We start from the raw sequence: 10,891 nt of genomic DNA, 5'->3' as shown, positions 1-10,891 counted from the left end.
TTGCTATAGTCCCTATTTTTCTAGTTTCCCAGTTTTTACAATTTTTGCCTGCCCTGACCCTGAGACTGACCTTGACCCTGAGCCCGCCTGCCCTGACCCCACTCAGTCTATTCTGAAGAGAGAGAGAGATCTACCTCCCACTCAGTCTATTCTGGAGAGAGATAAAGAGAGAGAGAGAGAGAGAGAGAGAGACAGGAGATCTACCTCCCACTCAGTCTATTCTGAAGAGAGAGAGGAGATCTACCTCCCACTCAGTCTATTCTGAAGAGAGAGAGATCTACCTCCCACTCAGTCTATTCTGAGAGAGAGAGATCCACCTCCCACTCAGTCTATTCTGAAGAGAGAGAGATATATATATCTACCTCCCACTCAGTCTATTCTGAAGAGAGAGAGATACAGAGAGAGAGAGAGAGAGAGAGAGAGAGAGAGAGAGAGAGAGAGAGAGAGAGAGAGAGAGAGAGAGAGAGGAGTTGTCTTGAGAGAGCAGCGTCACAGTAGATAACACCACTGCAGAGACACGGGCATATTGGCACAGCGCCTGACAGCTGGCGTTTCTTTGCACTTAGTCGTAAACGGGGAGTTTACTTGCTCAGATTTCTCCTGCGTGTCTCGGCCTCTCTCGTTATGTTTGGAATCCTCCTAACTTGATGGACTTCACCATCCCCTCTGCTGGTTCCTGCAGTAGAAGTCTGAGGACAACGAGGCAGAGGAGAGACACGGTTGCGCTCCACAGGAGAGGGATATAACCAGGGAATGTCTGGATGTGGTTATGGGGTGAGTCTTCCAGCTAACACCATGCCTTTATTCCATAACCACATATGGTGGCTGGATCTGGACATAATCATTACCAAAGAGCAGATTTATAATAAGTGACTGGGACACACACCATGGCTGCTGTGGAGGTGCTTCTCTCCGTCTTGATGCTAGTCATTATCGTAGTGTCGTTGCTGTCCAACGGCGTGGTGCTGATCTGCTTTCTGTACAACCCACAGATCAGGAAGCAAGTGCCCTGTGTGTTCACCCTCAACCTCACTTTTTGTAACTTGTTGCTGACCGTTTCCAACATGCCTCTAACTCTGGTGGGTCTCGTCAACAAGGCTCAGCCTGGAAGTGACACCTTCTGTCAGTTGGTCGGCTTCTCGGAGACGTTTTTAACCACTAATTCGATGTTGAGCATGGCCGCTCTGAGCATCGACAGGTGGATCGCTGTCGTGTTCCCGTTGAGGTACCACTCTAGAATACGACATAGAGATGCCGCTCTCGTGCTCGGATACACGTGGATACATTCTATGTCTTTTTCGACAGCGGCTGCTTGCCTCTCGTGGGTGGGATACCGTCCGCTGTACGCGTCGTGCACGCTCTCCGACGTGACGGACAACAGTCAGACTCCGTTTGTTGTCTTTACTGTGGTGTTTCACTCCCTCACCTTTCTCCTGTCCTTTCTAGTCCTGTGTGTCACATACCTGAAAGTGCTGAAGGTGGCAAGGTTCCACTGTAGACGGATAGACGTTATCACAATGCAAACTTTAGTGCTGCTTGTGGATATTCACCCAAGGTAAGAGGAGGTCTTTGAGTTACATTTCTCTCTGTGCACCTTACTCCAACTCACTTTACTCCAACTCACCTTACTCCAACTCACCTTACTCCAACTCACCTTACTCCAACTCACCTTACTCCAACTCACCTTACTCCAACTCACCTTACTCCAACTCACCTTACTCCAACTCACCTTACTCCAACTCACCTTACTCCAACTCACCTTACTCCAACTCACTTTACTCCAACTCACTTTACTCCAACTCACCTTACTCCAACTCACCTTACTTCAACTCACCTTACTCCAACTCACCTTACTCCAACTCACCTTACTCCAACTCACCTTGCTCCAACTGACCTTACTCCAACTCACCTTACTCCAACTCACCTTACTCCAACTCACCTTACTCCAACTCACCTTACTCCAACTCACCTTACTCCAACTCACTTTACTCCAACTCACTTTACTCCAACTCACCTTACTCCAACTCACCTTACTTCAACTCACCTTACTCCAACTCACTTTACTCCAACTCACTTTACTCCAACTCACCTTACTCCAACTCACCTTACTTCAACTCACCTTACTCCAACTCACCTTACTCCAACTCACCTTACTCCAACTCACCTTGCTCCAACTGACCTTACTCCAACTCACCTTACTCCTACTCACCTTACTCCAACTCACCTTACTCCAACTCACCTTACTCCAACTCACCTTACTCCAACTCACCTGACTCCAACTCACCTTACTCCAACTCACCTTGCTCCAACTGACCTTACTCCAACTCACTTTACTCCAACTCACTTTACTCCAACTCACTTTACTCCAACTCACTTTACTCCAACTCACCTTACTCCAACTCACCTTACTCCAACTCACCTTACTCCAACTCACCTTACTCCAACTCACAATTGTTTTGAATTCATGTTGAAACCAGAACAATGCATCATGGGACATTTCTTTATTCTATTATGATCTGTTGTGTTCTATTCTGTTGTGTTCTATTCTGTTGTGTTCTATTGTGTTGTGTTCTATTCTGTTGTGTTCTATTGTGTTGTGTTCTATTGTGTTGTGTTGTGTTCTATTCTACTGTGTTCTATTGTGTTATATGGTGTTGTATTGTGTTCTATTCTGTTGTGTTCTATTCTGTTGTGTTCTATTGTGTTGTGTTCTATTGTGTTGTGTTCTATTGTGTTGTGTTGTGTTCTATTCTACTGTGTTCTATTGTGTTATATGGTGTTGTGTTGTGTTCTATTGTGTTGTATTATATTGCGTTGTGTTCTATTGTGTTATATGGTGTTGTGTTCTATTATATTGTGTTCTATTATATTGTGTTGTGTTGCATTCTATACCATTGTGTTCTATTGTGTTCTATTATGTTGTGTTCTATTATATTGTGTTCTATTATATTGTGTTGTGTTGCATTCTATACCATTGTGTTCTATTGTGTTGTGTTCTACTGTGGTCTATTGTGTCCTATCGTGTTGTGTTCTGTTGAGTATATTCTATTGTGTTCTATTCTACAGTGCTCTATTGTGTTCTATTCTACAGTGCTCTATTGTGTTCTATTGTGTTCTATTCTACTGTGCTCTATTGTGTTCTATTGTGTTCTATTCTACTGTGCTCTATTGTGTTCTATTGTGTTCTATTCTATTGTGTTCTATTGTGTTAAATTCTGGTGTGTTCTATTCTATTGTGTTCTATTGTGTTCTATTCTGTTCTATTCTGTTGTGTTCTATTCTATTGTGTTCTAATCCATTATGTTTTACTGTGTTCTATTCTACTGTGTTCAATATACAGTATGTTCTAGAAACTCCAGATAGTTAATGGTTATATATACATGTAGTAACTCCAGATAGTTAATGGTTATATATACATGTAGTAACCCCAGATAGTTAATGGTTATATATACATGTAGTAACTCCAGATAGTTAATGGTTATATATACATGTAGTAACCCCAGATAGTTAATGGTTATAGATACATGTAGTAACTCCAGATAGTTAATGGTTATATCTGTTCTACATGTAGTAACTCCAGATAGTTAATGGTTATATATACATGTAGTAACCCCAGATAGTTCATGGTTATATATACATGTAGTAACCCCAGATAGTTAATGGTTATATCTGTTCTACATGTAATAACTCCAGATAGTTAATGGTTATATATACATGTAGTAACCCCAGATAGTTAATGGTTATATCTGTTCTACATGTAGTAACTCCAGATAGTTAATGGTTATAGATACATGTAGTAACTCCAGATAGTTAATGGTTATATATACATGTAGTAACTCCAGATAGTTAATGGTTATAGATACATGTAGTAACCCCAGATAGTTAATGGTTATATCTGTTCTACATGTAGTAACCCCAGATAGTTAATGGTTATAGATACATGTAGTAACCCCAGATAGTTAATGGTTATATCTGTTCTACATGTAGTAACTCCAGATAGTTAATGGTTATATATACATGTAGTAACCCCAGATAGTCAATGGTTATATCTGTTCTACATGTAGTAACTCCAGATAGTTAATGGTTATAGATACATGTAGTAACCCCAGATAGTTAATGGTTATATATACATGTAGTAACCCCAGATAGTTAATGGTTATATATACATGTAGTAACCCCAGATAGTTAATGGTTATATATACATGTAGTAACCCCAGATAGTTAATGGTTATATATACATGTAGTAACCCCAGATAGTTAATGGTTATATCTGTTCTACATGTAGTAACCCCAGATCGTTTCAGCTCTGGACGCATCCCAAATGGCACCTTGTTCCCTCTATAGTACACCACTTTAGATCAGAGCTCTGGTTGAAAGTAGTGCACTAAATAGGGAATGGAGTTGGCATTTGGGATGCAGTCTGTTTCCTGGTTAGAATAGGATAAAAACCAGTGTTTTACTGAGTGGGAGCGGTCTCCTATTACATGGTCATTTACTGTGGCAAAATAGACAGACTCTTTGTCTGTTTTTCTGGATAAAACAGTCTGATATGGTTCAAATTCTATAACCATCATCATCACACACCAGACCACACACACACACACGTCACGTAATCATGTAAAACACACGTGTCTTTAACCACTCTAGTGTCCTAACATGATTATGACAATATTGCTGTCTACGACTGCCATGTGCACATGCATATGCACACACATGCACACATACACACATGCACACTGTCGTCCTCAATCTCTATGGCTGACAGATAAACAGACACCTCATGGCACCTCATGGGACCTCCTGGCACGTAATGACACATAATGACAACTCATGTCACTTCAGCACAGCTAAGCACACCTAATGACACCTCGTGTCATTACAGCACACCTAAGCACACCTAATGACACATGACGACAACTCATGTCATTTAATAGCACCTCATGGCACCTCATGACAACTAATGATACCTAATGGCACCTAATGACACCTCATGGCACCTCATGTCACTTCAGCACACCTAATGATACCTCATGGCACCTCATGGCACCTAATGGCACCTCATGACACCTCATGGCACCTCATGACACCTCATGACACCTCATGGCACCTCATGTCACTTCAGCACACCTAATGGCACCTCATGGCACCTCGTGGCACCCCATGGCACCTCATGACACCTCATGACACCTAATGGCACCTCATGACACCTCATCACACCTCATCACACCTCATGACACCTAATGGCACCTCATGGCACCTCATGACACCTATTGATACCTCATGGCACCTCATGACACCTATTGACCCTTCATGGCACCTCATGGCACCTCATGGCACCCATTGGCACCCAATGACACCTAATGACACCTAATGACATCTCATGGCACCCAATGACACCTCATGGCACCTCATGGCACCTAATGACACCTAATGGCACCTCGTGGCACCCCATAGCACCTCATGACACCTATCAACACCTCATGTCACCTCATGGCACCTCATGGCACCCATTGGCACCCAATGACACCTAATGACACCTAATGACACCTAATGACACCTCATGGCACCCAATGACACCTCATGGCACCTAATGACACCTAATGGCACCTCGTGGCACCCATGGCACCTAATGACACATAATGACACCTTGTGGCACCTCATGGCACCTCATGGCACCTATTGGCATCTATTGGCACCTCATGACACCTATTTGGCACCTATCGACACCTCATGGCACCTCATGGCACCTATTGGCACCTCATGACACCTCATGGCACCTCATGACACCTCATGGCACCTCATATCACCTCATGACACCTCATGACACCTCATGGCACCTCATGACACTTCATGGCACTTCATGACACCTAATGACACCTCATGGCTCCTATTGACACCTCATGACAACCAATGACACCTCATGGCACCTCATGGCACCTCATGGCACCTCATGGCACCTCATGGCACTTCATGGCACCACATGGCACCTAATGAAACCTGATTTTAGGTCTAACAACATAATCATGTTCACGTCATGAAGACGTGTGTCAAATAAAGTGTAACCACATATTTCCCTGATCAGTGTTCGAGAGCGTTGTCTGGAGGAAAAGAAGAGGAGGAGACAGAGAGCAACCAGGAAGATCAGTACCTTCATCGGCACGTTCATGGTCTGCTTTGCTCCCTACGTCATCACCAGGTAGGTAGAAAGGGGGGAGGGGAAGAGAGAGAGAGATATCTTTACAAGAGAACATTAGATGAGATGTCCCTGATATCTTTACAAGAGTACATTAGATGGCATGTCCCTGACAGTGTCTCTTTACAAGAGTACAGTAGATGATATTAATAACTAGGTTCAACAGGACCAATATCACCTAGCAGGAAGCCAGCCATATTAACAAGGATCAACAGGACCAATATCACCTAGCAGGAAGCCAGCCATATTAACAAGGATCAACAGGATCTATACCACCTGCCAGCCATAATAACAAGGATCAACAGGATCTATACCACCTGCCAGCCATAATAACAAGGATCAACAGGATCTATTCCACCAGCCAGCCATATTAACAAGGATCAACAGGATCTATACCACCAGCCAGCCAGCCAGCCATAATAACAAGGATAAACAGGATCTATACCACCTGGCAGCCAGCCATAATAACAAGGATCAACAGGATCTATACCACCTGCCAGCCATAACAACAAGGATCAACAGGGTCTATACCACCTGCCAGCCAGCCATAATAACAAGGATCAACAGGATCTATACCACCTGCCAGCCATAACAACAAGGATCAACAGGGTCTATACCACCTGCCAGCCAGCCATAATAACAAGGATCAACAGGATATATACCACCTACCAGCCATAATAACAAGGATCAACAGGATCTATACCACCCGCCAGCCATAATAACAAGGATCAACAGGATCTATACCACCAGCCAGCCATAATAACAAGGATCAACAGGATCTATACCACCTGGCAGCCAGCCATAATAACAAGGACCAACAGGATCTATGCCACCTGCCAGCCAGCCATAATAACAAGGATCAACAGGATCTATACCACCTGCCAGCCATAATAACAAGGATCAACAGGATCTATACCACCTGCCAGCCATAACAACAAGGATCAACAGGGTCTATACCACCTGCCAGCCAGCCATAATAACAAGGATCAACAGGATCTATACCACCTGCCAGCCATAACAACAAGGATCAACAGGGTCTATACCACCTGCCAGCCAGCCATAATAACAAGGATCAACAGGATCTATACCACCTGCCAGCCATAATAACAAGGATCAACAGGATCTATACCACCTGCCAGCCATAATAACAAGGATCAACAGGATCTATTCCACCAGCCAGCCATATTAACAAGGATCAACAGGATCTATACCACCAGCCAGCCAGCCAGCCATAATAACAAGGATCAACAGGATCTATACCACCTGGCAGCCAGCCATAATAACAAGGATCAACAGGATCTATACCACCTGCCAGCCATAACAACAAGGATCAACAGGGTCTATACCACCTGCCAGCCAGCCATAATAACAAGGATCAACAGGATCTATACCACCTGCCAGCCATAACAACAAGGATCAACAGGGTCTATACCACCTGCCAGCCAGCCATAATAACAAGGATCAACAGGATATATACCACCTACCAGCCATAATAACAAGGATCAACAGGATCTATACCACCCGCCAGCCATAATAACAAGGATCAACAGGATCTATACCACCAGCCAGCCATAATAACAAGGATCAACAGGATCTATACCACCTGGCAGCCAGCCATAATAACAAGGACCAACAGGATCTATGCCACCTGCCAGCCAGCCATAATAACAAGGATCAACAGGATCTATACCACCTGCCAGCCATAATAACAAGGATCAACAGGATCTATACCACCTGGCAGCCATAATAACAAGGATCAACAGGATCTATACCACCAGCCAGCCATAATAACAAGGATCAACAGGATCTATATCACCTGGCAGCCATAATAACAAGGATCAACAGGATCTATACCACCTGCCAGCCAGCCATAATAACAAGGATCAACAGGATCTATACCACCTGCCAGCCAGCCATAATAACAAGGATCAACAGGATCTATACCACCTGCCAGCCATAATAACAAGGATCAACAGGATCTATACCACCTGCCAGCCATATTAACAAGGATCAACAGGATCTATACCACCTACCAGCCAGCCAGCCATAATAACAAGGACCAACAGGATCTATACCACCTGCCAGCCATAATAACAAGGATCAGCAGGATCTATACCACCTGCCAGCCATAATAACAAGGATCAACAGGATCTATACCACCTACCAGCCATAATAACAAGGATCAACAGGATCTTTTCCACCAGCCACCCAAAATAACAAGTGGAAGTGTTTCTGTTCAGAGAATTCTGCTGTGCTGGAAGTGTTTGTGAAGGAAAATGAGGAAATTATTTCTCAGGGGGGTTGGAAGACAGGCTCATAAATCAACAGAACCATTTGTTTTGGTGTACTTTTGACAGCCAGCCACATTTGATATTGCACGTTAATTCGGTCTAGTTCCCTAGTTGTGGGATGACAATTAGAATGTTGCACTTTGACATCCATAAATAGAGAGATATCTAAGACATCCCTCTCCCCCTCCCCCTCTCCCTCTCCTCCCCTCTCTCCCCCTCTCCTCCCCTCTCTCCCTCTCCTCCCCTCTATCCCTCTCCTCCTCTCTCTCCCCCTCTCCTCCCCTCTCTCCCCCTCTCCCTCTCCTCCCCTCTCTCCTCCCCTCCCCTCTCTCCCTCTCCTCCCCTCTCTCCCTCTCCTACACTCTCTCCCTATCCTCGCCTCTCCTCTCTCCCTCTCCTCCCCTCTCTCCCTCTCCTCCCCTCTCTCCCTCTCCTCCTCTCTCTCCCTCTCTTCCCCTCTCTCCCTCTCCTCTCCTCCCCTCTCTCCCTCTCCTCCCTCTCTCCCTCTCCTCCCCTCTCCCCTCTCCCTCTCCTCCCCTCTCTCCTCCCCTCCCCTCTCTCCCTCTCCTCCTCTCTCTCCCTCTACTCCCCTCTCTCCCTCTCCTCCTCTCTCTCCTCTCTTCCCCTCTCTCCCTCTCCTCTCCTCCCCTCTCTCCCTTCCCCTCCCCTCTCTCCCTCTCCTACACTCTCTCCCTATCCTCCCCTCTCCCCTCTCCTCCTCTCTCTCCCTCTACTCCCCTCTCCCCTCTCCTCCTCTCTCTCCCTCTACTCCCCTCTCTCCCTCTACTCCCCTCTCTCCCTTTCCTCCTCTCTCTCCCTCTCCTCCCCTCTCTCTCCCTCTCCTCTCCTCCCCTCTCTCCCTCTCCTCCCCTCTCTCCCCTCTCCTACACTCTCTCCCTATCCTCCTCTCTCCTCTCTCCCCTCTCCTCCCCCTCTCTCCCTCTCCTCCCTTCTCTCCCTCTCCTCCCCCTCTCTCCTCCCCTCCCCTCTCTCCCTCTCCTTCCTCTCTCTCCCTCTCCTCCCTTCTCTCCCTCTCCTCCCTTCTCTCCTCTCCTCCCCTCTCTCCCTCTCCCTCCCCTCCTCCCTCTCCTCCCCTCTCTCCCTCTACTCCCTCTCTCCCTCTCCTCCCTTCTCTTCCCTCTCCTCCTCTCTCTCCCTCTCCTACATTCTCTCCCTCTCCTACACTCATCCCTCTCCTACACTCTCTCCCTCTCCTCCTCTCTCTCCCCTCTCCTACACTCTCCCTCTCCTACACTCATCCCTCTCCTCCCTCTCTCCCTTTCTACACTCATCCCTCTCCTCCCCTTCTCTCTCTCCTCCTCTCTCCCTCTCCTCCCCTTCTCTCCCTTTTCCTACACTCTCTCCCTCTCCCTCCTCCCTTCTCTCCCTCTCCTCCCCTCTCTCTCCCCTCCCCTCGCTCCCTCTCCTCCTCTCTCTCCCTCTCCTCCTTCTCTCCCTCTCCTCCCTTCTCTCCCTCTCCTCCCCTCTCTCCCTCTCCTCCCCTCTCTCCTCTCCTCCCCTCTCTCCCTCTACTCCCTCTCTCCCTCTCTCCCTTCTCTCCCTCTCCTCCCTCTCTCCCTCTCTACATTCTCTCCCTCTCCTACACTCATCCCTCTCCTACACTCTCTCCCTCTCCTCCTCTCTCTCCCTCTCCTACACTCTCTCCCCTCTCCTACACTCATCCTTCTCCTCCCCTCCTCCCTTTCCTACACTCACCTCTCCTCCCCCTCTCTCTCTCCTCCTCTCTCTCCCCTCTCCTCCCTTCTCTCCCTTTTCCTACACTCTCTCCTCTCCTCCCCTCTCTCCCTCTCCTCCCCTCTCCTCTCCCTCTCCTCCTCTTCTCCCTCTCTCCACTCTCTCCCTCTCCTACATCATCCCTCTTTCCCGATCCTGTATAGGATTGTGGAGTTATTTCCGTCCGTGCCTATCGACCACCGCTGGGGAGTGGTCTCCAAGTGCCTGGCCTACAGCAAGGCGGCCTGCGACCCCTTCGTCTACTCCCTGCTCCGTAACCAGTACAAGAAGACGTGTGGTGACATCATCAACAGGCTACTGAAGCCCAGCTCTATGAATGCATCTGGACCAGGTCACCACGACAACCATGAGACTAGAGGGAGGAACAACACAGTCCAGACTGCAGCAGACTGATGCCGGGGGTTGTGTTACTGTCTAAGGGTTGACAGTCTATGTTCAGACTGAGGCCGGGGGTTGTGTTATTGTCTAAGGGTTGATAGTCTATGTTCAGACTGATGCCGGGGGTTGTGTTACTGTCTAAGGGTTGATAGTCTATGTTCAGACTGAGGAAGGGGGTTGTGTTACTGTCTAAGGGTTGATACTCTATGTTCAGACTGAGGAAGGGGGTTGTGTTACTGTCTAAGGGTTGATACTCTATGTTCAGACTGAGGAA

At 46.8% G+C, this 10,891-nt stretch overlaps 1 protein-coding gene across 1 annotated transcript; it reads left to right on the top strand.

The window, feature by feature from the left end:
- The first annotated feature begins 828 nt into the window (after positions 1-828).
- Positions 829-10,632, top strand: LOC116359718 (G-protein coupled receptor 26-like). The gene is made up of 3 exons (XM_031813060.1): positions 829-1,555; positions 6,083-6,196; positions 10,383-10,632. Exons 1-3 carry the CDS (start codon positions 888-890, stop codon positions 10,630-10,632), a joined length of 1,032 nt encoding a protein of 343 aa, XP_031668920.1. The 5' UTR covers positions 829-887.
- The last annotated feature ends 259 nt before the right edge of the window (positions 10,633-10,891 follow it).

Source organism: Oncorhynchus kisutch, unplaced genomic scaffold, assembly GCF_002021735.2.
Source record: "Oncorhynchus kisutch isolate 150728-3 unplaced genomic scaffold, Okis_V2 Okis04b-Okis11a_hom, whole genome shotgun sequence".
Classification (NCBI taxonomy): domain Eukaryota; kingdom Metazoa; phylum Chordata; class Actinopteri; order Salmoniformes; family Salmonidae; genus Oncorhynchus; species Oncorhynchus kisutch.
This window is presented reverse-complemented; position numbering and strand designations above follow the sequence as displayed.